The sequence below is a fragment of the Clarias gariepinus genome, chromosome 6, assembly GCF_024256425.1.
Source record: "Clarias gariepinus isolate MV-2021 ecotype Netherlands chromosome 6, CGAR_prim_01v2, whole genome shotgun sequence".
Lineage (NCBI taxonomy): Eukaryota > Metazoa > Chordata > Actinopteri > Siluriformes > Clariidae > Clarias > Clarias gariepinus.
Genome location: NC_071105.1, coordinates 15,738,571 through 15,764,596, shown reverse-complemented (window position 1 = coordinate 15,764,596; position 26,026 = coordinate 15,738,571). Strand labels below are relative to the sequence as shown.

At 37.3% G+C, this 26,026-nt stretch overlaps 1 protein-coding gene across 12 annotated transcripts in view; it reads right to left on the bottom strand.

Moving 5' to 3' along the window:
* szt2 (SZT2 subunit of KICSTOR complex) overlaps positions 1 to 22,966 on the bottom strand; it is a 109,947-nt gene extending 86,981 nt beyond the window's left edge. For 11 of the 12 annotated variants that reach the window (XM_053497590.1, XM_053497593.1, XM_053497591.1 and 8 more), the window contains exons 1-23: positions 22,831 to 22,966; positions 21,911 to 22,036; positions 20,221 to 20,394; positions 18,293 to 18,463; positions 16,852 to 16,974; positions 14,940 to 15,087; positions 14,619 to 14,725; positions 14,174 to 14,384; positions 11,504 to 11,674; positions 10,538 to 10,769; positions 9,968 to 10,097; positions 7,203 to 7,348; positions 6,890 to 7,042; positions 6,278 to 6,392; positions 5,764 to 5,969; positions 4,563 to 4,781; positions 4,373 to 4,466; positions 3,284 to 3,372; positions 2,842 to 3,010; positions 2,316 to 2,427; positions 2,057 to 2,179; positions 1,761 to 1,961; positions 882 to 979 (exon numbers count right to left, since the gene is read on the bottom strand). In XM_053497590.1, the coding sequence (XP_053353565.1) occupies positions 882 to 979; positions 1,761 to 1,961; positions 2,057 to 2,179; positions 2,316 to 2,427; positions 2,842 to 3,010; positions 3,284 to 3,372; positions 4,373 to 4,466; positions 4,563 to 4,781; positions 5,764 to 5,969; positions 6,278 to 6,392; positions 6,890 to 7,042; positions 7,203 to 7,348; positions 9,968 to 10,097; positions 10,538 to 10,769; positions 11,504 to 11,674; positions 14,174 to 14,384; positions 14,619 to 14,725; positions 14,940 to 15,087; positions 16,852 to 16,974; positions 18,293 to 18,463; positions 20,221 to 20,394; positions 21,911 to 22,036; positions 22,831 to 22,854 (3,342 nt within the window). In that variant the 5' untranslated portion in view covers positions 22,855 to 22,966. The remainder of the gene's footprint in view (positions 1 to 881; positions 980 to 1,760; positions 1,962 to 2,056; positions 2,180 to 2,315; positions 2,428 to 2,841; positions 3,011 to 3,283; positions 3,373 to 4,372; positions 4,467 to 4,562; positions 4,782 to 5,763; positions 5,970 to 6,277; positions 6,393 to 6,889; positions 7,043 to 7,202; positions 7,349 to 9,967; positions 10,098 to 10,537; positions 10,770 to 11,503; positions 11,675 to 14,173; positions 14,385 to 14,618; positions 14,726 to 14,939; positions 15,088 to 16,851; positions 16,975 to 18,292; positions 18,464 to 20,220; positions 20,395 to 21,910; positions 22,037 to 22,830) is intronic. The other variant, XM_053497592.1, reaches the window with a different exon arrangement.
* Between the last annotated feature and the right edge of the window lie 3,060 nt (positions 22,967 to 26,026).

Here is a 26,026-nt window from a genome sequence, read left to right as displayed (position 1 = left end):
TATATCAAATAAGAAAACACAACGACAATTCAGGCAAATTGGAAAAGGTAGGTGTAGTTTGTGAATAAAATTCTTATTGCTGATTGGAAGAGACAGCTGTCACTCAAGACATATAAAAAGTACTGCAGCCTTGAGGCTGTACATTTTGTCTCGACAATTCAGAGTTAGGAATAAACAAACCGAAAAATGTAGGTGTGGTTTGCAAATTAAATTCTTACCACTGATTGGACGAGACATCTGCCACTCAAGATCAGCGACGTCCTTAAGGCTGCAGTACTTCCTGTATATTTTCAGTGACAGATGTATCGTCTGCTCATAAGACTACTTCTTGTATGTCTTGAGTGACAGATATCTCTTCCAATCAGCAATAAGAACTTCATTCTCAAACTATACCTACATTTTACGGGTTTGACTGAGTTGTCATTGTGTTTTATTATTTTGTTTTGCACTTCTCGGCCACCGTAGTATTGATACTGGGACAATGGTCCCATCCTGGTCCCTATACTGATAAACAGCATAAAGTAACAAAAAAGTCAGTAAATATAAACCCTCAAAGACTACCTATTAGATAAGAGTAACAGACAAAATGGGTGTAACAGACAAAATAGACTAAATGTAGCAGTCAGACCATATTCCAACCTGAATTCAATCCTTCCCAGTACAAAATCGAAGCAGAGATTATAACAGCTATGTGACACAGAACGAACTTTATGTAAGGAATGCGAGTGAGCTGCTGGTACCAGACTCCTCACATGAACCGTATGATGTCAGATTGAACCAGCTCAATTTAACAGATCACTAACAGAAGATCTGACACCGTGTCAACATGCTGATGGAGGTAATGAACAAAGCACTGCATGATACAAGAGTGTGTGTCATACCTGCAGAGTGCTAGTGGATCCAGTCACCTCCTTACTGCTCCCGACTGTGTGGAAGGACAACACTGTGTCCTGTCTCTCCGTGGGTTTAAGACACTCTTCTATGAACACAAACACACAGGTTCTATCTACATGTGTAATCTTTATAACATTCCTGAAGCTAAAAATGGTGATATCAATTCTGCATTTTCAATGCATATAATTTTAGGATTTCTTGCTTGCTTGATTTGTATATTAATCATTATGTGGACATTGTTGTTCCTTCACATCCACACCTACACACATTAAGGGCCACGCAAAAATTTAAGTTTTGTCCAAGTGACCAATACACATAGCATTTATACAGTAACAAGAAGGAAAATATAAGAAAAAACGATTGTGAACAAGCATCACACCTATATCTGAAAGATATCAGTGTCTTTGCTCAATCAGGGCTGTTTACATTATCATGCTATATGTCAATGTGTTCTTGCCTTACACTGTTGCACTACGTGCAGTTGCTGAGTTTTATATATTGCAATATTGCATCATGTTCCTGAAAACTCAAAATCTCATCCCACATTTAATTCAGGAAAACTAAATGTCAAACACATCCCCTCAAAACAGCATCAAATAGAATTATCTTCTCTCTGTCCTTATGACCCTCATGTACTCTAATCCAACTTCTTATCAAGCTGCTACAGTATATGTGAAGAAAAAAAACATGTGTGACAAATAAAAGGCTTATGCCTCTAATCTAGTGCCGTATTTGATTCAACACAGTACTTTGTGGATTTGTGTGAATGTGGAATAAATCTACTTCATAACGTCTTTTCATACCGACATACATATGTTTGTGTATCGCATGTTGTATTCCTTTTTGCCATCTGTAGGTTTGAATACCTTTAATCACAGGTAGTGAGAACGGGGCCACATGGCCATCTCGCTCCCTCTCTAGAATGTGATTCATGAAAGTCATGTGATCCCCATCGGCCAATGCTATCTCACGGTCACTCAGCTCATTCTGTAGAGAGCTGTGGAAAAGGCTGAGAAGCAGATCATTGGGGAGGGAAGGGGCATTCGGGAGCGTGTCTTCGTTTTCCGCTGTAGAGGACAGTAGAGAGAGAGAGGAGTGTGTGTGAGAAACAACACAACGCAGCGGCTAAATAAACAATCTCTAATCTACACTGTAGCAGTACCTTTGCTGAAAGTATAGAAGAAAAGCTCGATCTGCTGACACCTGGGCAGCAGTTTCATCAGGTCAAACTGAAAAGGCACCATATGTACGCTGTCGGCTGAGGCAGCACTCAGGGTCTCACCTGCTGTCAAAAATGCAGACACAATGGCAGATCTGTTTTTTCTGTATTTGCAAACTAATAAAGAGAAGGTATGGAAAAACAAATGCACAAATATATATATATATATATAAAAGAAGAAAAAAACATGCCCTTTTCTGACCTGTATCTTTGCTGTTGCTAAGAGGCTGTGGCTGATCTTTGTTTTTACACAGCTGTATCAAGTACTCAAATGTCAATAAGGTGGACATGCACGACAGATCACGAGGAAAAATCTACAAATGATAAAAAAAAAAAAAATTTAAACTGTAAGTCATGACATAACACCATTAAAAAATTTCACCAATTTGTTCGTTTGCCAGTTCCTAACCTCTGGCCAGCTGTTCTCTATTACAAGATAGCTACCAACCAGAGAGCATGAGGGCTGGCACATGTTTCCTCTGCGCTACGTGAAGCCAGCCAAGCACATCTTTTCAAACTGCTGCTTATACGGTTTATCAGTTAAACATGTTTACACTATCTCTCCGAGTAGGAGGAATGGCATTAGTCTCTTCAATGTTGTTCCTCCTACTCAGAAAGAGCAGCCAAGCTTTATTTTAAAGTGGCTATTTATTTAAATAAAGCCTCTCGTCAGAGTACATCAGATCACTTTGATTACTTTTAAATGCCGTGTTTGTTAAGATACTGACAGCCTGAGGGATGTCTTGGTAGCCGAGGTTGTGGAAGTGACGCTGCTGCTCCGAGCGACTCGAAATGCTTCCGCTCTGAGGTTCCACCCAGCACTCGGTCACTAGGTTCAGCTCCGTCTCAACGTCTATGGCCTCCACCTCTGTGTCATTGTCATCGTCTGTGGAGAAACTGGAAAGACAGGAGTGAAAATGTACTAGTTTACATATGGAAAACAAACATGTAGTGCGAACAGCACAGTTTAACTTCCAGTCCTCTTGTTTTATAAAGTTACACTTCCAGAAATAAGCAATTCCTTCAAAGTACAATCATACTTCATGAAATCTACAATAAATAAATATATTTAAAATAAAAATTTTAATAACTTTTTTTTTTTACAAAATTAAGTAAAAATTACAATAAAACAAACACAATTTTTTTTTTAAGAAATGTGAATGTTCTCACCTGTCCTTAGTGGAAGTAGAGTGAGGAGGAAACAGAATGTATTGGACGATGCATGTGTGATGCTGTGCGTCCTGCGATGCTGCAGTGCCCTACAGACACATTTACATAACCGGCCAGATTAATAAACACTTCACATCCAAGCATGTGAACCACTGACAAAGGTGCAAAGCCCTCAAAAGGTCCTTTAATGTCAAGCAGCATATACTGTATCTATAGCATGAGCCTTAAAGCATGAAAATGAGGCATGCTTAAAAATGTTTAACTTTCCACCTTAAGGGCCTTGCCTACTGATTCTAACAGTACATTGGAAACAAATGTGACTCACACAAACCATTACAAAAACTATTAAAAAATCGTTACAACTTTACAGACACCAAAAACTTTATTCATTTTTTTTTTCTTTTTTATGTTTTTAATTTAGTCATTATGCTAATCTAAAAACTGAGCCTTTCTAAAAAATCTAAAATCAACAGATGCAAAGACTATGCAATGCAAATGTACTTATTAATGTTTTTTTTTTTTTTTTTTTACATGCATGCTTATAGTAGATACTAGATGCTAACCCTAGCTTAAAGAGTACATAGAGACCTAAGTACCATAGAGGCTTATAGCCAGTTTTTTCTGTGTCTGTGTTTTTAGGTTCAACGTGTTAACAACATGCTCAATTCAACAAGGATATTGTGCGAGCCAGTTGGTGCAGATCAGTGAGGCAATCTTTTATTATTTAAATTAAAAAGTGGATGTTTCAACTGCCAAAAAAGATAGGACATTACTAATTTGGGGCGTCTCAAATACCCTTAAAATATTCTGTAAACTTGGTCCTGTTGGTATCAATTCCAAAATGTGTTTAATTTGTCTTCTGGTTACAGCGACAATTCTAAACAAATCTTACAAACGTTCAAACACTCGTTTCTTGAGAACCCTGGTCTTCGAGAGCCGCATGAGAATGAAAATTTATTTTGCCACTGCTAGCTGCCCCTTGTGGCTGAAACTTGTTTAAAATGCAGATTTTTTCTCCTTAATGAAACTCAACCATGAGAGAAAAATAGCTTTAGTTGTTGTTGTGCGTTAGTCTGACGTAAGTAGAACCTTTGGTGTTTTGACAGCCATGGGCAGCTCCATCACCATGTTGACGATACCCTCACCACTGGCTGCAAAGTGGAAGCCCTCAGACAGACGGATCCTGCAGAGACATCAGCGCACACGCATGATATGCATTATTTCACAACACTCACCAAGACTTTACATAGAGCAGGACTGTAAAATGTAGTAGACTCACTCAGCAAGTGTAGAAAGGACGTGTGCAACAGCGTGGAGTGAAACCCCACCGCCTGGGCCACTTTGCACCGTCCAAACCCAGCGCTGCTGCAGGAAATACCGTGAGAGAAACGCCACTGTAGAAGAGGCGGTACGGCCCGCAGCCACACTAAGCGGCTGACCCAGAGCCTCGAAGTTCACCATTAAGGGTGTACGAAAATCCGTAGGAAGCTTCTCATATCTATTACATCAAAACAAAAGATAGATTCAAACCGGTCATAAAGGGCTTTCTGATGTAGCTCATTCTCCTCAAGGTTCAACATGTTGAGTTATTACAGTATTTGAGTTATTATAGTTTTCCTATTAATGCAAACCAGTCTGGTGCTTCACCTCTGACTTCTCTAAACAACAAGGATTAAAGGATAAAAGGATTTCTGGCAAGCATAACTGCAACTAAATGGAAGTACCATAACATCAGCAAATAACTGCATGACTTCTTACTAATAATCTAACTCTTCCTTTATGTTACTGTGAAAACATCCATAGCACCCTATGTTACCATGAGATCAAAAACCTGTATAATTTATTGTAAATCTCAGACACAGCAAATAGACAGAAAATATGACAGCCATACGATAAATGATGCATAAGCGTGCATAACTTTTTTTTTTCTTTCAATAAAACATTCGGTTGGTAGAGTAACTCTTCCTCTCTACAAAAGGTACTATTCGATTCACTAGTCTCCATCGCAATCTGCGCATTCGCAACATCGTTGAACCCAACTCTCAACTCTTCTTTGTTGCAGTTGATGGTCTCCCCGTGCGCTACACAATGTTTAAGGGCATGACACCATTAAGAAGAGTAATGTAGTATTTTAAAGAAGGGGAAACCTGCACTGAGAACACACCACGCAGCCAGTGACCATCAACTGTGACAAAGAGGATTCGAGAGGTGAGTTTACTGATACAAATGCATCACTTATGATGAAGACTACAGTATGTTAAGTAGTACTTAGTAGTAGTAGTAGTGGAAATTCAACGTTGTCAGTTAATAAAAACATTATCCACACTTTAACATTACTTCTGATACAGCCCTCTTACTAAATCAATGTAGATTTGACTCACAATAATTATGATTTGTGATATTTTTTGTGCCTAAATGGTTTGGTATTACTGAGCCAAACGATATCCTCTGAGTGATTGTGTGAAGTGTCTCCTGCTGACCTGATCAGTAGTTTTTCCAGGGGTTTGTTAAAGATCACCACACATGGCCGGTCGGATAGAGCAGGCTTTGGTGCTGGAAGAGGCGGGGACTTGGAGGGTGATGCGTTACCCAGATTCTTCCGCTTGGTTTTTGGTGTGGCTTCTTTATTTTGCACCCGGTGGGGGAAACGAAGTCTGAGTATCTGCTCTCGCAGCTCATCCACAATCTGTCAGCGGAATAAGTATGTGATATTGTATGTAAATAATAAAGAGATAACAGAACACATTTTTGTTTACAGAATATCACATACTTTGGATAAATTAAATAGTCGTTTATACATTTATAAATTCTTTAAAATATATTTTAGTTCCTATTGCTTTAAGCTATATAAGGTTTTAGAGAGAAATAAAGAAAAGACTTTTGCTTAGAACCTTCCAGACAGCTTAACATCAGAGTAAAAAAAAGTCTGATTTAAGTCACTGTGTACTTCTGTGGTGCTTTAATAATGATTTTAACGTCCGTGCATTAATGTACCTTGTTCCTGGTGTGTGCGGGGGTTCCTATGGGAAAACCCAAACGAAGCACCATGCACGGAGCTTTTGAGATGAGACGCACCAGGTAAAAGGAGTTGGGCAGATGGGCAGCAGCGCTGTTGTGTAATAAAAAGAAATTTATGTCATTTTGCAGAATTAAATTTTTTTTTGGTTAGACATCCTACAGTACGTAATAAGTCTATTTTACTTTACATTTAAATATGAAAGCATTTAAATAAATAATGTGTTTTTAAGTTAAAGTTTTTAAGTAGAATTCTTTTTTTAATTTTTACTGCACACAAATATGCCACTAATGTAAGTTATCATAATCAATATTCAATATTTGTTAGAATACTTTATTTTCGTAAAAATAACTAGAAATGCACCAATTGCAAATCATGGTTGATTGCGATTTCGAAGTTTTTCTTTCTAAGAACCCTAACTGGCTGTATCTTCAAACTGCTAATAACACACAGTCAGGGAACTGCCCTAGTGGCTAAAAATAAATTAAGTGTGCAAGTATGCCTCTCTCCAACAGTCTGATACATGATTCCGACCATTTCACTGTAAAAGTTTATAAAGATCTTGTTGAGATGTTGTTGATTAATGGTACCTGTAAATGAGTTTGACGTAGGAGTATCCCTCCACCAGGACGAAGCTGGTCCAGTCCCTTAGCAGTGAGGTAAGAGCTGAGTGAGCTATTCGGCACTGGATGGTGCTGAATCTGCCGTTACTGCCTGCACTGTGAACATGTTTTGGAACAGGACTGTAGGAGATATATAGGATAAATATAGCGTTAATATTCAGATCAGTTCAGTTTTTCTTTCTTTTGGCTACAATGTATTTAGTAACAAGTTGTAACAATTTGTTCTTCCTCTTTGGTATTTATTTTATTGGTTACAATTTTTTTTTTAATGGTAACTCACACATCATGCTCCAGAATGATGGCGATACGGTGCATGTGTAACCAGCGCTGCCAGAAGTTGGCATCCATAGACAGGATGGGTTTCCAGTAGGAGGCAAACTGTGAATGACTGGAGTCTTTTGAGCCACTGTGCTGTAAGGAAAGAACCTAAAAAAAAATAAATAAAAAAAAAGTAGGCTTATGTAAAAAACGTCATGTTTAAACTGACCCCTAAACCATATACATCTTTAAGCCATCATATAATGTTTTACTGTGACAGGCTGCAAAGTGCCTAAAGATTTTAAACAATTTAAAAATTGGTCGTTTACGTAACAACAACAGCAGCAACCTCATTTCCCCTCTTGTCTGAGAAAAATTCTGAGAAAGGACAAGAAAGTCCTGGCTCAAGACCTTTGCACAGCATTCTCTTAGAGCTCCCCTAAAATGTATCTGTTAAGCCGGGGGAATAGTTTCCCCTCATATGAGGTCATAATAGGGGGACAATCTAAGGTTAGTTTCAAATCAAATTTTCTTTTCTTACATAAAAGTTTCTTAATGAACAGTGGAAAGATAACTGTGGAGGATTTTGTACTTCTTATGACACGAGTCAGACTGTAAAAGAGACAATCTCTGTAATAGGCAACTAGTATAGAACTAATACACAGTTACCTGTTTTACTTGGCAATAAAATAGTAGGGTTTTCATGGTCAATAAAAATTTTAAAAGAAACAAAAAGCAGGAAAAGATTTTGCATAACTGGTCCTTTTTAAGTGAAATTTAAAGCAAATAATAAAATATCAACAACCTGTCCAAATAAACACATGCAAAACAGACTATTAATAAATAAATAAAAATAAAACATAACTGTATGTCCATTTGTAAAACAAGAATTTCAACTTCCAGTGTTCTCCCAAACTTAATCTTGATTTTATTAATATTACTATTTTATTATGTGACCTTTTCATTTACTTTTAAATTTGCATTGCTTGTTTAATTACAGGGCTCTTTTGTAAGTAACAGTGCAATCTAAGAAGACGGTATTCCTGTAAATATAAAAAGAAAAGGTGCGAGGCTTAATCTTGAATTCTAACTATTTTATGCACAGAGATCTGAAAGAATTTTAAGGCAAAGGAAGAAAACGGTCTTGGTCCGAGCACCCTGAACAAACACACTGTAAATGTGGAAACTCAGATTTATGCTCTCATAAGCTTAAGTTCAAATCTGGGCAATGGCCATGTCAGAGTGTGGAAGCCATCTGTTGAATTTTGAAATGGAATAATGACTTTTTCAAGGTCGTTGTTTTATCATATCATAAAACAACGACCTTGAAAAAGTCATTAGTCCATTTCAAAATTCAACAGATGGCATTGTACATTTTTAAAAATGCGCTTATATGTTTGCAGTTCAATTCCTTGAACTAAATCGCAGACACATCTAGTAATTGTATATAATCGTTGCCTATTTGTATTTGGGCATTTGTATAAAATTTTCTTTTCCTGTAGGCCAATTACCATGAAACATACACCTGTGAAAAGCCTATTAAAATTAATTCAGTAGTTTTTACATGAAGCATGCACAAACAAAAAGCATTTTTTTTTTGCAACTATCTTCAAAGTAAAGACATGCCAACTTTACAATTTTATTATATTTATAGAAGAAGAAATAGAAATTACACACAGTTACCCGCTTTACTAGGCAATAAAATGGCTATTTTATGACAGAAATTTGTGGAAAACATTTGGCACCAGTACCTCAGGGCAACTGTATATACACTTTGAAGTGTCTAACAATTGTGATTCAAAGTGACTAGACGCATGTCTGCTTCGAGAATGTTTCTCCTCTTTTCTAAACTTCTTAACCAGGTCTATTGGGACGGGGATGACACAAGGATGATAAGTAGGACTGCATCATCACGTTGATAATTACATAATGATGGAATTCTGTGGAATGTGTTAATACAGCACAATCTACAATTATGGAGAGCCACATCTCAAAAAGTGAGAACCTATCGTGTGCGTATTATCAGAGACCTAATATAACGAAGATCTGCAACTGCGATGTATGAGAATCTATACAAAAATAAATAGAAATTAATCCTGGGGCTCAATGACTACAAAACAACGAGACAGTAGTGAAAGTATTTATCACTGTGTTGGTACAAGGAGTTTTCAAGTTAAACAGGGACTTAAGTATGGGGTGGAGGGGCTGGGGAGGACTGGGATGTCTCTCATCCTAGTAGCTATAATGTGCAAGCGGTTCTGGGGGCAGTATGAGATCATGCATTGTCCTGCAAAAACACAACACCTTTTTATTTCATTACAGGAACATGCTTTTAAAAGTATTTCTTGTACTGTAGCGTTTTAAGCAGCCCGATCATGGCTCAGGCATACTGGCGAACCTTGAAAGTATCCAAACAACAATAATTATACAAAACAAAAAGTATATTAGTGTAGCAGGGATTATACAGCGGTAAATAAAGGTAGTTTTTCCCTTTTATAAATGAGTTCTGATATTCTGCACCCAAAGTCTAAGTTTGACTTGTCTCTTATATTAAAGGATCTGATTGTAAGCTAGCATTATTGGTGCCTTGGAGTAGTTGTTGCTTTCTTATCTGAATAACTTGTTTCAAAAACAAGTTGAGGGAAGAATCCCCAGAGCAAATGCAGACATTCTATGTACATAGTTAAAAAAAAAAATCAATCAATCAATCAAACTATGTATTTGTCTGCATAAACACATCGTTTCAGCAGTAATAAATTGGCTTATTAAAGAGACTGTAGCTCTTACTGGTGTGGTGGATCCAGGTGGGATGTAGAAGAGAGGCACACCATTTTTAGTGCTTTCAGGAATCGTGTAGTGCTCTGGGATGGAGTTAAAAGACTGCAGATGAACAAGCATTTGGTCTGTCTGGTTAATGCTGCAAGATAAAAGAAAAAAAAAAACAGACAGTTATGGTAAGAAAAGTGATACAGAAAACATTAGTTTCCAAAAGGTACAGTACATCCAACCTCAAGAATAAACTTGTCAAAAGCAAAACTTATGTTAAATAATTTCTCAGTGTAGCTGCTCATACCACGAGATAGATTTCTATTTCATTTAAAAATATCTTATACAGATATAAGCGTTCTGTCTCAGTTTTAGTCACGCTGTACTGTAAATTAATAGCATGATCAGAAAAACCTTTTACATTTGTTTTTTTTTATAAAAATAAAAACTTATATATTTAGTTATCATTCGGATTGCTCTGCATCCAGACAAGGGTTTCTTTTATAAAATATAAACACAACCACACAATCAGACAGGAAACACTTCAGGATGTGTGATTATGTGCTTGTGTGATTATATGCTGTTGATTACCCATGCAGCGTGTTCCAAAAGCGGCGAATGACGGCGGTGCGGTACGGGCTGGTGATGGGTTTGCGTAAAGTACAGCTGAGGTCATGCAGGATATCATAGCTGCCCTCCATCGTCACCTCTATCCATGTGCTGCGCTCAGCAGGGAGGAGTGGCCATGATGCTACGGCCACGTACTCAACGCGCATGTTGTGTTTCCACAGCAACACCAACTTCACCTCCAACTGTGTGCCTCCTAAAGAGAGAGGGAGTGTGTGAGTAGAGAGAGTGAGCGGGTCATTTCAGCACCCCCATTTATGAAACAATAATGTAGATTCTGCCTATAGCATGGATTTATCTGTTTTCTTATCATAACAATCTTACTCAGGTCTTTCAGATAAACAGATACATAGATAGATAGATGTGATTTATTAATCCCAAAGGGAAATTGTGTTAATTAATTGTTAATGCTGTGACAGCATTCATGAGCTCTCAGTGTTCATACACTTTTTCCACTTATGAACAAGTTCGGATTCAGATATTATAGTATATTAAAGTTCTAATTTAATATTATTTTAATATGTCTTTCGATAAAGCAAAAATAATGTATCTATGACTTGCCTTTCCATTTTCAGTTAAATAAAACTTTTAACATTATAAATGTAAAATAACTGGAAGTTAATAATGACTCAATGTTTTGTATGATCTTATACTAAAAAGCGTCTCAGGAGTAATTATGTTTGAGGTACAAAACTCATTAAACAGACAAGCTAAACTTTAACCCAGGGTTCAGCTAAATATCCACCATCCCAAAAAACATAAGAGACCTGAAACTATGCCAAGTTGTTTACACTGTGTGAGGGGTTGATTAATTTTAACTGCATGTTACATCAGATGCAAATTTTTATACAATATACATATTATTGTATATATATATTTATAGAGTTAGTACGTAGGAGAGAGAGCGAAACAAAGAGCATGTGCATTTACCCTTATTGAAGCTGATGTCGCGGATGGTGTAGCCCTCCCTCAGCCTAACTGATAATACACTGATCAGATCTGCATGGACCTCCTTCTCCGTATGCTTCTTCCTGCGCAGCCCCAGAGCTGGATTTCCACTCGCTGATATTAGGTGCTCATTAAATAGTCTGTGCTGGGAGACTACACACACACACACACACACACTTTTTTTTAAACAACAAATTTGTCTCATTTAAAGACCTGAACATTAACCAGGTCATGTTTGTGGGATCGCAGAACTTGGTGGGACTGATCAAAACTGCCTGTAGGTGCAGGACAGGTTAAGATTCCTTCGAAAACAGGTGGTAAGAAGGATTTTCTTGGCTTCCATGACATGTACAGTACAGTCTGATGCAAAAGTTTGGGCACCCCTTGATAAATAACAGATTTTGGTGATTTTTTTAATTGAAAAGATGTTCACAGTTTCTCACTTGGAAAAGGAAAAATGCACAATATTTTTAGCAAACATTGACGCATAGTTATTTCTTGTGTCATAAATTGAACAAAGATAAAAAAATTAACATTATTGTGGCACTGTGCAAAGGTTTGGGCACTCTACATAATCAGTACTTAGTAACACCTCCTCTGGCAGATATCACAGCTTGCAAATGCTTTTTATAGCCAGCTTTCAGTTCTTGTACTTGGGATTTTCTCCCATTAGGGGACTGTGATGGGCCAGGGGTAGCTCAGTGGTTAAGGCATTGGACTACGGTTCGGAAGATCCCAGGTTCAAACCCCACAACCACCAAGTTGCCACTGTTGGGCCCTTAAGCAAGGCCCTTAACCCTCAACTGCTCAGATGTGTAATGAGATTTAAAAAAATGTAAGTCGCTCTGGATAAGAGCGTCTGCCAAAATGCCTAAATGATGGCCATTCCAAAACCTTCAGCTTCTCTTGAGGTATTTCATAGTGGATTTCGAGGTATGTTTAGGACCATTGTCTTGTTGTCCTGTTGTAGAAGGCATCCTCTTTTCAGCTTCAGGGTTTTTTTTTTTTTTTTACAGATGGTTTGAATTTACTGGTATTTAGTGTAATCCATTCTTCCCTCCACCCGTAAAATGTTTCCTGTGCCACTGTCTGCAACACAACCGCAAAGCATGATGGATCCACCCCCATGCTTAATAGTTGGCAAGGTGTTCTTTTCATGAAATGCTGCTCCTTGCATGCCTTTGCTGATTGTGACCAAACAGTTATATTTTAACTTAATCAGTCCACAGCAGTTGTTTCAAAAACGCATCAGGCTTCTGTAGATGTTCTGTTGCGTACTTCTGACATTGGATTTTATGACGGGACGCAGGTAAGGTCTTGTGGAACGGTGCACCACCACTCCTGAGTCTGCTATTCTTCCTGCAGGTTTTTTTTTTAGTCAACTGGGTGTTTCGATTTGTCTTTCTTCCCAGCATACGAGCAGTTCTCTCCCAGAGTTTTCTTGGTCTTCCACAGATCTCATCTAGACTTCCACAGATCTCCTGAACTGCCATCTCTTAATTACATTTCTTACTGTGGAAACTGCAAGCTGACAACACTTTATTATCTTCTTGTAGCCTTCTCCTGCATTGTGGGCATCAATAACTTTCATTCTTACACAGCTGCTTAAAGGAACCCATGGTTGTTGAGTGTCCACAAATGTGTGTAAAAGTACTAATGACAGCTGTTGCCATGCATCAGATCTAACAAGTCGATTAAGGTCTAAAACCTTTTAAAAAGAATCTGAGACTCTGGGACTCTTAGGGTGCCCAAACCTTAGCACATGATACATAATTATGTTTTTTATTTTTGTTCAATTTATGGCATAAGAAGTAACTATGCATCAGTGTTTGCTGAAAATATTGTGCATTTTTTCCATTACCAAGAAAGACTGCATCTTTTCAATAAAAAAATAAAAAAATCACAAAATCTGTTATTTATCAAGGGATGCCTAAACTTTTGCATAAGACTGTATAATACTCAGCAAGAAGGATTTAGATAAATTAGCACAGTTCTAAATAGACAAGCAATGCTATCTGAACAGGAGAGCTGAAAAAATTTATACAGAAATTCCTAATGTTTATTCATGTTCTTGTCTCATGTCTGACCTCTGGCATAGTTAAAAATAGAAGTAACCACAGGATAGATAAACACACACTCTCACTTCCTTCAGCGCAGTTTCACATATTAGCCAAATAATTCTTCAAAGCGCTCAATCTCAAGCTGTGAGAAACAAGATAGTAGCACTTCTCCAAAAAGGTTGTCTTTTTACTATCGGCATCTTTACATAAGACAACAGACACAAGCTCTTGATTCTGATTATGGGAACTGTGTTGTATTTTTAACTAAAACTTTCACTTGTAAAGTAGACAGTGGAAAAACAAATAAGTGTGAGTTAAATCAGAACAATACTGCCAGGGATTACAAGGGTGAAGGAAATGAAAAGTCTCATTTGAGTGGCATTGCAATAAGCAATGCATTGGCAATTTTTTTTTTATTTATTTTAATTTGACTCACTCTTATTAGCCTTCAACTGCTTTCAAAAATACCATTTCACCTTTAAATGTTTAAATAAGGAAAAAAGGTAAATCCCATAAAACCGTGTTTGTTTTACAACTGCTATTCATTCCCTGCAGTTCCGGGTTTCTGCAGGCTGTGCGGGACAGTACTTACAGCAGTAGTAGTCGGGGTTGATGGATTCGTTTGTGCGGAGAAAAGAGTAAGTGAGGAAAGAGCGATGGTAGGAGTTCATCTCTTGCTCCGCCTGCACTGGGTCAGGACATAAGGACAGGTACGAGCCAAAGGTTGCCATAGAGATGAACTTCATCAGCTCCATGTTTGGGACGTAGCCGAAGCTGCAGTCATAGGAGTGAGCTCCGCCCACCTGACGGTCAACGAACCCATTAAAATTATGAATAATAGAACTGATTATAACTTATTATAACAATAATAATAATACTATGCATCATCATCATGATCATCTATAGTAGTATATTATGCTGTTATAATAATAAAAGAGGTGCAACAACTACTGTTGTTATTATTATTAGTAGTAGTCGTAGACGTAGGAGCAGAAGGAAGTAGTAGTAGTAGTAGTAGCATTCACTTTGCAACTAACCTGTACAAAAGAGCAGGCGACAGTTCCACTCTTTAGCTGGTTCAGCAGAGTCTCACACACAGCCACATCAGGCACACTCATCACTCCATCTGTGATTATTATTATACCTACAGAGAAAGTACTTTTCATTTATTTATATGTCAGATCCCCCTTTTTTTTATTTTCAATCAAGAAGATTGCTTTATTGCCATTCAATTTAATATTGCCAGTACTTAAGCACATTAAGAATATTTTTCATTTTCTTATCTATCAATAGAGTAATAAGTGACATTCATCCATATGTATCCCACTTATCTATATACTCATCTGTTGTTCTCTAACCTGCACTAGAGTTCACTGGGAGGAGCTGAAGTGCCAGGATGCCTTGACGCACCATGCTGACCAGCCCCACATCTGCAGTCACCATAGAAATTCTTTGCTTCCACTGTGTCAGGTCTTCTGTCGTATCAGCAATGATGGAGCCATTACACTAAAAATACAGACACAATTACATTGTTACAGACATTTAAAGTAGAGACGTATCACGGGCCCAAAAACAATAAAAGACCCATATTTAACCCAAAAGAGAAAACGTTACATACTGTATATATCCATGCAGCATACACTGAAAACATCGGGCAAAACAAAATCGTATACAGAACTGTGCAAAAGTCTTCAGCTGACGCTTATTTAGTTATATTAAATTTAATTATTTTAAAGAAATGAAAACAAATGTTTTACTTTGACAGGCTGCAAAGTGCCTAAAATACAATTAAATTTTTCTTTGTTTATGTAACAACTTTAGCAGCAACCTCATTTCCCCTCTTGTCTGTCCCACCCACCTAGCATCACTTACCATCACTGCCCTATGATGGTTATATAAGTTTCTGTATATATATATATATATATTAATATTTTTTTTTCCTTTATGCTAAGTCATCAGGGCAGACGTCACTTACTCCGTGTGTTACCATGGTAACATAAGCACCTGTCGCTGCTGCTGTGGATATTGCACACTTTGGACATTAAATTTTAAATATTTATCAAAACAAAAACTGATACCATTTTAAAATTAAAAATTTAAATTAAGGATGTAAAGAGCTTTATTTATTTTTTACAGATTGCCTATAAAATACAGTACACTATGGATTACTTAAAGTAATAAAAATTACTGTGTCCTATTAATGTAATGTTAATCAGGAATAGATATATAATAATATTATTAGTTTATTATATAAATTCAAATATAAAATAACAATTTGATAATAAATATATAAATTCTTTTTCAAGCTTCTTTTTATTATGCTCCAGCGAGAGGCAATAACTTATGTGAATTTTTTCATTCCCTTTTCCGGTAAAGTGAAGACCCGTTGTGCGGTTGTTTCATACACCGTTCGCAGATCCCTTTGAACTGAGCAGATTTGCTACCTGCGGTTTGGAATCACACTTGACATTGCTGAACAGCCTGTGAAGTATACTTATGTATAAGTACATACATTAAATCTTGTTTCTCCATCTATACTACCACTACTACTACTAATAATAATAATAAGTGTTTATAAAAAATGTAAAAGCAATTCTTGAGGAAAGGCTGGTCTTGTGATTGTCCTGTTTTGGGCGTGACGTGTAAAGTAAAGTCACAGTACTGACCGTAGAGAATACACAAGGCTGCATAAATACTGTTAAAAACAAAAAAAACTCCAACTCCAACTTCAAAAGTAAGAAATATGTCTGCTCTTGTTTGTTGCATTAGCCTAATTTTATCATAACCATTTGTATGTAGTTACCTACCACCTGAAATTAGCTTTATTCTTAAACGCAGTGATCGGACAAACTCAAGTCACAAAAAAGTATATTACAAGATTATAGCATAACTGATTTCTGCGCAGTGACATCTTGGTAATTATGGTCTTACAAATCAGTACAAACATCACTCACACTCACTCACTCATCTATACCACTTTATGCTGTATTCAGGGTCAGAGCCTATCCCAGGAGGCTTAGGGCACGAGGCAGGGTACACCCTGTACAGGGTACCCGGAGAAAACCCACCAAGCACAGGGAGAACATTCAAACTCCATGCACACAGAGATGGGAATCGATCCAGCCCGGGAATCGAACCCGGACAGTGGAGGTGCATGGTGACAGTGCTAACCACTACACCACTTTGCCACCAGTACAAACATTAGGGGGGAAAAAAAAACATTAAGAAGAGCACTAACTTCTCAGCAGTGTCTAAGCTGGTTTCTCTTACCTGCTTGTGATGCTGTTGTAAGACCTCAGCGATGTTGTTCTCCACTGCACGGAGCTGCTGGTAGATCTGATGCAGGAACTGGTCCAAATTTGTGCAATCCAGTTGGCATCCCTGCACTAACACCTGCGAAGTAGAGCCAGGATACTCACCATGCAGCACTTAAAACCACAAAAAAATAACAACTCTCTCGATGATACTTGTTCAGCTTATTAAAAATGAATAGTGCATTTATGATGCCAAACATTTTAAAGGCTTCTATACTTTGTACTTTTAAAAGGTTTGTTAGGTAAGACTGGTCTTTTTTTAAATCCAATCTTACTTAGATTAAGTCTCTAGCAGGCGAATTTAACACTTGTTTTATAATTGTTCACAAAATAATTGACCAAGTGGGTTTTCTTAGACATGCTTTATCCACTGCTTTTCATGATATCTTCCAAGTAAAGAAATAATAAAATATATCTAGATCCACTGTGGTAAAACATCATGACAGGCAAAAGAGAACCAAAATCACAACTGGCTTTTATCACACATATCTGCTGTACACACACAACTGTACACAATAGATAGTCCCACTGCATGCTAGACAGAAAATAAAGACTAAAAAGGTAAACACAGATCCTTCCGGTTCTAATAAACACCCACTCACGAATAACCATATTTACTGACCACAATCAATCACGTAATCAAAAATACATATTACAATATAACAATATACAATTTTTTCAAAAGGGTGTATAACCGATTACCCAATTGCCTTTGTGAAAATTGTGATGAAAATTCTTCATTGTTGTTTTCTTTCCAAAATTAAGCATGTAACGTGTTGCAGTGTGAGTAATTTGGATGCAAGACGTTCCATTATTTGTCTCAATGTTACTGTAGCTGGGAAATTCCCACCCCATCTCCATTTTTCCTTAAACTGTGCCCATGGCTATAAACCAAGTAGAAAGGACTTGGGTTTGCAAAGGAAGACTGGGTTATGGGTTTGTTTTTTGTTTGTGTTTTACTGCTAAAATTACACTTGGCACAAGAAATCAAGGCATTCATCATTCTCTGCAAAAACCGTGTTCCATGGGCAAAGTGTGCCAAATGAAGCAGGGCACCGTTCCTAATCGATCATAAGAGGTGCCTTTTTTTCATAAGTTGATATTACATTTTCATCTGTGTTATCTGTCTGCGCCCTGTTACGAAACGCACAGTCAGCAGTCAGCCAGTCGATTATGCCGATATGGACAGTATAAGAGGGATGGAAGCTCATAATCAGTTTATCTGCAATTCCACTTTACTACCACTAGATGGTTCATGCACTAGATGGTTCTAAATATACGCACATCACCCGTCACAAACTTGATAACTTGATAAATCCCATTCCATGCTTGGATAATAAATATTTTTCTTTACATCAGGTTTAATGTAATTTCATACGGAAGAGGATTACACTGACCTGGTGTGAGCTGAGACCAACAATAGATGAATAAGCAAGGATGGTGATGAAGATTTCTGGCTGAAACAGGAAATCAGTGCCTGGGACTTTAAAATGTGCAGCCAGCCCTGCAAGACATCGACTCAGAGCATGGAAGACCTCATCAAATATCACCTCTCCTGTGCTGTCATCCTGCGACAGAAAGAGAAACATTTGATTCCATTAAATCAATAAAATATCTCTGATTGAGCACTAAAGCCAAAGTCATACACTCCAAAGGGCGCCTGTGAACAATACAGGATCTAATCCATAAATATGACAATTTCAAACAGTTTAAATGTTTAAATAACAATAACATAATATTAATATTACCTAATTCCGGTTAGCAGGTGATTGAGGTGATTGTGTTTAGCTTATCATTCCTCTATATAGTACTAGTATTGTACTCACTGGGATGAAAAGTAATTTCTTCATGACCACTGTGAGTTTATTAACATCAATGTGAGTATTTTAGCATGTTTAGCTTAAATTCAGTATCCACTATTTTACACGTGTGCCTGTGCAGAAGCATAACCAGATAGAAAAGTGAACATCGGCAATGACATGGTTATGATGTGGTCATGTTGCCTACAGGAAGAACTGTTTTTATTACATTCTGCTCCTACTTTGCATCTGCAGTGTGCCAGTGCTCTGGCTGTGCGTGCCTGACATTTAGAAAAATTCAACCCAAAGGCTTGCGGATGGCGCAGCATGTTTCCTATCATCTAGAGAGTGTGTGACTAAATGTAAAGTAAACAGAGAAAAAACCTTTAAGCCAGAGGGGCATTTAATGTCTCCTCCTGCTCCACTTATGTAGAGGAAGCTGTGTTCACTGAAAGTCTAAATGGCCTGGTGGGCCACATGTTTTTTTTTTTGTTTTGGTTTTTTTTGGTGGTGGAACCATGTAGACACACATTTTAACATCTTATTCACACCCAAAGCTAACAAAGTATATGAAATGTACTTACAAATATGATTGATCAAAATTTCAGATTGTGATTATTGTGATTGTTATTATTATTGTGATTGCGATTTAAATTGCTGTGTGTAACTATTAAATCTGCCATTTAGCACTAAAACTTATTTATATAGGCTAAAAGCAAATAATGGGACTAGATAGAAGCAGTTGCATGAGGGCTTATGAACTTACATGTTTCGTGCTTATATGTTTATTACTTTCTCCAAAATCATTCTTTCAAAAGATGGACACCGTGACCTTCACTAAGTAATATGTGATGGCAGTTTTTTTTTTTTTTTCTCACCGTCATTTTTCTGACATGATTCCTGGAAATTCTTTGTATTAATATGTCCGTCCTTTTCGCCTAAATCACATACACATCAGTAGTCTAAAACAAATTATCCACTAATGAATGAATGATGAATATTAATTGGATAATAATTATATTATTAAGCACAATCTGTAATGTTTAGTATCCTTCAGGCAATTCATGAATTACCTGGAATAAATTGCATGTTTTTTGCGATTAGATAATTGCATGAGTGCATAAGATTTCGATTTAAATGCGATTACTTGTGCAGCAATTAAATACGCTTTTGCAAAGTGGGAGGAAACCTAAAGACCCTGGACAAAAAAACCTAGAGAGACACTAAAAAACATGTTAAAACTTCATCATGCCCCGAGTTCAAAATAGCTCAAGGGACCCTGAACCTGAGAGTCTCATTTTCAATTATTATAATATTATATTATTATTACATTTTTGTACCACTAATACATAGAGTATATTATATCTTATTAAATATCCAAGCAGGAACTCACTACTTATTTAGAAGATATAAAATTATGCGAATTTGTCAAAACTTATTACTGGCCATCCAACCATAAGATTTGTCTTTCACAATCAGAACAATCAATACCAAAATAGACGAGAAAAACTATAAGCAGCTCTTACCACAATGCCGGTGGAGGGGCTGAGGTCCAGCTCGATGACGAAGCGGTACCTACGGGCCAGGAAGGTGACTTGCGTGGATGGAACCAGCAGATATGGCAGTGAGGAAGGTGGTGAATCAGGCTGCCATCCATTGGGCAGGATGCTCAGGACATCCAACTCCTTATCCGATTTAAGCTGCCGAAGCAACACAACCCAGGAATATTTACTAAACTGTAAGATACTAAACTACAGCACCTGAACAAAGGACTTAAATGTGATGTGGAAGTGTTTTCACTCAGTGCTCACAGTTAGCTTGTAATAGAACAGAAGGAATCATCAGAAGACACCTATATTTAACATTTATTATACAATAAATGTCACCACCACCACATGCCAGACAGGAAATGAAAAGCAAAAAGGGTTTATACTGTAATGACAGGTTAGCAACTGTCTGTTAACTATTTTGTTATAACAGGAATGCCCCTGTAAATGCATGTTTAAAATAACCATAGTCTTTACTGAAGTGGGGAAATGATGTATCAATGTGATGAGATTATAGTAGGTTTCTTGAGAGAATAAATTAATATTAGGACTAATGCAATGTTAACTATAGAGTAAAAGAGCATCTATAAAAACTGGGGTCAAATGTTTATTAAATACAATAAAATATATTTATTTTAATAAATACTTATTTGTTAGATAATTTTAACATATTCTTGTGGGTCGCAGGGCGCAGCCTCCATGGATTGGACTTCAATCACATCCAAGCACATCCCAGCCAAACCGACTGATGATAATAATAATAATAATAATAATAATAGACTGACAATGGCCTTAAACCCTTTGCCTGCTGGCTCCTATGTCCTGATATATTTCTCTTAGGGGCAGCATTGACTGTTTAACCTTTTTTACCAAAACATCGGCTTTTCTATGAGATTGGACCAGATAGGCTGCTCTTTTGTCCCGTAGACATGGGGAAGCTTTGGGTGATCCTGATATCATATCAGTATATAATTTATAAAGAATCTTATTCAGTTCACTTGGCAGGGGTGTTAATATTAGATAGATAGATAGATAGATAGATAGATAGATAGATAGATAGTGGTGTTAATATTATATATAAAATATTAATACTACTGCCAAATGAACTGAATAAGATTCTTCATCAATTATATACTGATATGATTTCAGGATCAGCCAGAGAGAGAAACACACACTCGGACACACACTACCTGTCAGATGTTTGGACACATATTCTAACTCCATAATATTTCCTGTTTTTTTTTTCTTTCTGCAGTTAATATTTAGAGGTTTCTGCTACGTGTGCTCAGTTAATCCTTCATATCGGCTCTAAATTAACTTCTCCTCTGCAGCAGAGGTAAGTTTTGGTCTTGCTTTCCTCTAAAGGTTTTTATGAGAGCCAGTTTCATCATATTGCTTGATGGAATATTGCCACTGCACTTGACAATACTGTTATTGGCAGAACTATTCCAGAATAGCTGACCTTCATGTCTTAAAATGACAACTAACTGCGCCTGTTGTTGTTTTCACTTTATTACCTAATGCCATATGTGTTATTTCATAGTTTTGGAAAAAAAAAAATTTGTTCTAGAACAAAGAAAATAAATCCAAACTTGTGTCCAAAACGTTTGACTGGTTTATTTTAAAGATAGAAACATGAATTAAATCAGGACAGGAGAGTCTCACATACCAGCTCAAACTTGGGCGAGGGCCAGATGACCTGGTTGAGTCTGCTGAGGAACCAGGAAAGACGAACATTGCGTGATATGTGGTAGTTTTCATTCATCAGCAAGTACACCTGATCAGCCTCCTCCACCTGCAGAAAATAATAATGACACACTCTCACATACAGTGTCTGTAAGATTCAGGTTCCCCTGGGCCATCTTTCTGTTTACGACCACAAGCCCTGCACTGCAGCAAAAGAGACGTACAGTATATAACACCAGTATGGTGTGTGACAACAGCTGTATATGCTCATGCACGAAAACAGTAGTGTGTGAAAACATGCATGCGTACATAAGCTTCTGATACAGGGGCATCATCAGGGGCATCATCGGGATATGCCTCACTCTGCTTGCAGCTCAAAATAAATAAATTAACTTCTGTGGGTGGCATAATACATCAAAATCTAGAAATAAGTGGTGTAGCCTTGCACTCTTGGATCTTTTAAAAAATAAGTGTACAATGATGCTGTTGTGAGCAGACTGAGCCACATCAGGGAGGGGCAGATAAACAGCATGCAGATGACAACAGTGTTTTTGTCTCCTCAATACAAACAGTGATGGCAGACCATCTTAATAAACCTGTAAAGAAATGTCATCTGTCCTGTCCTGCAAACTGGTAGCATGGGGTCCAGGGTGTCACTTACCCCACAACATTATTGTTTATTAGCATTATTTACAAGGCATATACTATCAGTTAATAAAACTCATTGTCCATTAAAGTGTTAAAGTATTAAATCAGGATTTCTGGGCCATAACAAACAACTGTTAACAAGAAAATACAACAGAAAAACAAGTGAGTAAACAAGTTCCATAAACGGGCCAAATAAACACAGGTTTCAAGCGCATGACTCTGGCATTAGTGTTTATTTCGTGATAAGTTGCTCACCTCATTGTCCTGTATTTCTGCCATACCGTGTTTACCATCACTGGCTTATTCGAAGTTTGCACGAAAGCTACAAAATCTATGTATTTTAATTCCGTAGTGCTCAACTTAGCCTCGGCTGAATGCAGGGAACGGGCAACATCCTAAACGCCAGCCTCTCAGATACATAGTGCACTACACAGGGCAAAGAACACCGCTGGTATATATAAAATGTAGTGCACAAGTATAGGTAGTCAAAAGCAATTTGACATCCAATGGTTTTCGACGGAACATAATAGAGTGAACACAAACTTCCGCTTTAGCGATCATAACAACGTTAAAGACTTTTATTCTTTGTTCTAAATAAAAGTCCCTATTTCTATAAAATATAAATAAAATATTATATATTATATATTATATTATAATATTATATCATATTGATTAATTTGTATTTATTATTTTATTATAGGAGCCAAAAAATGTAAATATGTTTGAGTTTTAAAAAGGGCATAGATCTTTTTTTTTTTTTTTTTTATAAATGTTGGTTTATACTTATTAATTTTAAGAATAATATATACAGGCTAATTAGAAAATTATTAATTATAGAAAATATAGTTCACAATGGAGATTACTAAGCTTCCGATATTTTCTGTTGTTTATATTGTTTATGTTTCATTAGAAAGTACTAAAGAAAACCAGAAGTCAAAAATGGAGATTATTCAATCAACTTTGGGGATCATAGGATTTTTTTCCCGATGACAACAGAAAACCACAAGAGTGTTATTGTTTCTTATGGACTGTCCTCTGCTCATTTGTTTACCACTAAAGCACAAGGTTCATATGCAAAGCCAGCAAATTCAGTGTTTTACTGAAGACAACAGGATCACAGTTTGTGTTTTAAATGCTTATCTGTTTCTTCTGCAGAGATAAGGATGGAAGGAAGAACGTGTTCAGCAATAGTTATAATTGAAAAACATCCTCAATACCCTAAAAGAATTTAACAGCTAGAGTAATTTCAAAATACAATATGAAGACCAAGACCTGTCACCAGACTACATTTCAAATCAATTTTGTCAGTGGTGGAAATTATGCTAACAAAATCCATCCATCTATCCATCGGCAGGGTCACATGAATGCTGGAGCCTAACCCAAGGCACAAGATGGTGTTCCCCCTAGATAACGTGCAAACCCATCACAGGGCACAAACACACATCTGACACACACGATTACACACTACTGGCAAATTCATATGCCAATAAACCTACTGTGCATGTCTTTGGACTGTATCTTTGGACCAGAAAAAGGACACACAAGCAGAACCAAAGGGAGAACATGCAAACTCCACAAACATAATAAGTTCATTTTCCTAATGTAACAAAAGACAACTTTACAAGTGCTACACTGTAATTTACACCTGTATTTTATTTATAAGCTTTGTTCCATAATATATATATTTTTTTAATTAAACATTATGTTATGATCGAAGTCAGGGCTAGCTTAGTGGTTAAGGCATTGGACTACATTTTGGAAGGTCCCACGTTCAAATTCTACAAACACCAAGTTGTCCCCCTTGAGTAACGCCCCTAACCCCTTAATCGTAGGCCTACACCCTTATAGAGTGACTTTTTTTTTTAAATCTGATTATACATCTAACAAGCTAAGGGTTAGGGGCCTTGCTCAAGGTCCCAGGTTCAAATCCCACAACCGCCAAGTTGTCCCTGTAGACCCCTAGTTATTATTAACGTCTAAATACTTAAGAGTTAATTTGGATGAAGAGTCCCTTTCCTAAAATAAAAAAAAAGGTGTGGGACTGTAGGGCCATGACTCTACCTGTGGAGTAGTTGGTGAGGTGGACAATACTGCAGTGGTGGACAGTGTGGTGGTCACAGTCCTGAAGAGACAAGGTGCTATTTCCTTCATCAAAACGAACGTTGCACAAGGCCTTTACAAGTAAGAAAATCCAGCACAAATAACCCTATGACACACGCTAATAACACACGTACAGTATACATCACAGCCAGTATAACTGTTCAAATTCAATGTTAAACTCACACAATAGATAATATTAGATAATAACCAGATTAATATCTTCTGGTTTTTAGTTATGAATGTAGTAATCCAATCTACGGGACAACTGTGGTGGCTCTACAGGAGGAGAAGCTGCTCTAATTGGAGGAGGCGGATCCATTTTGGGCCTGGGAGCTGACCTTGGTGGAAGTACTCGCATCCCAACATCCATCTGTGGCATTTGTACCTTGAAGCCCACAGCCAATATGATAAGGTTTTCATAAATGTTTATATGTAGTAATTTGAGAAATCCTAAATGTCAAAATCTATCACCAGTAGGTTAAAACCAATCTGCTAAAATTTGGAGAACTGTGTAGGAGGCAGAAGAAAGAATTGAAACAGAGAAAACAACCTGAAGGAATTATGAGTCGAGGATAACTTGAAGGGTATGAGGCAGGACGTACACATACACCCACTCACACACTTATTCCACACACTATGGGCAATTTGGGAACGCCGAATAGCCTAATCTGCATGTCTGTGGACTGTGGGAGGAAACGCTCCAAGCACAAAGAGAACAGAGCTGACTGTTTTCTCACCGCTATCCAGGGTCAGACTGATGGCCTTGTCCTATGATTGCTCATTTCCAAGCAGTCAGTGATGTCTGCAGCCAGAAAATGCTGTGCGACTAACAATATACAGACAATCAGAGTTTCATTCATCTTATGATCCCTCTGAACAACACTCTTTCAGTCACTGCCCGTAAGCGTGGAGAAACTTTGGACAATCAACTGTCCTTTTCCCCTTTGAAGCCACTATTACAAGCTCTTGTCGATTTCTCTTTTATAACACCAGAAGTATGAGTCCATTTCTCGCCTGACTCCTGACTGGTGGAATGAACTTCTTCTAGATGTTTGTACAGGCGAGTGACTGACGAAGATTTTTTTAAGTGACAACTAAAGACAGCTGTTTTCTAATTGTTTGACTAGTGGTACTTCCAATTAGTACTACACTATAATGACGAAGCACTTATGTAGGTCACTCCAGATAAGGCCATCTGCCAAACGTAAATGTAAAAGGATCAAGTCAATGTGGGGCTTCTCTGGAGAAGTTTTAAAACTCAGTTTTATGCCTATTTCCTAAATTCCCTTGAGATCAGCTCAAGGCGCTCCATGATCCTACAAGCAAACAGCGTACTGTTACATATTCTGTA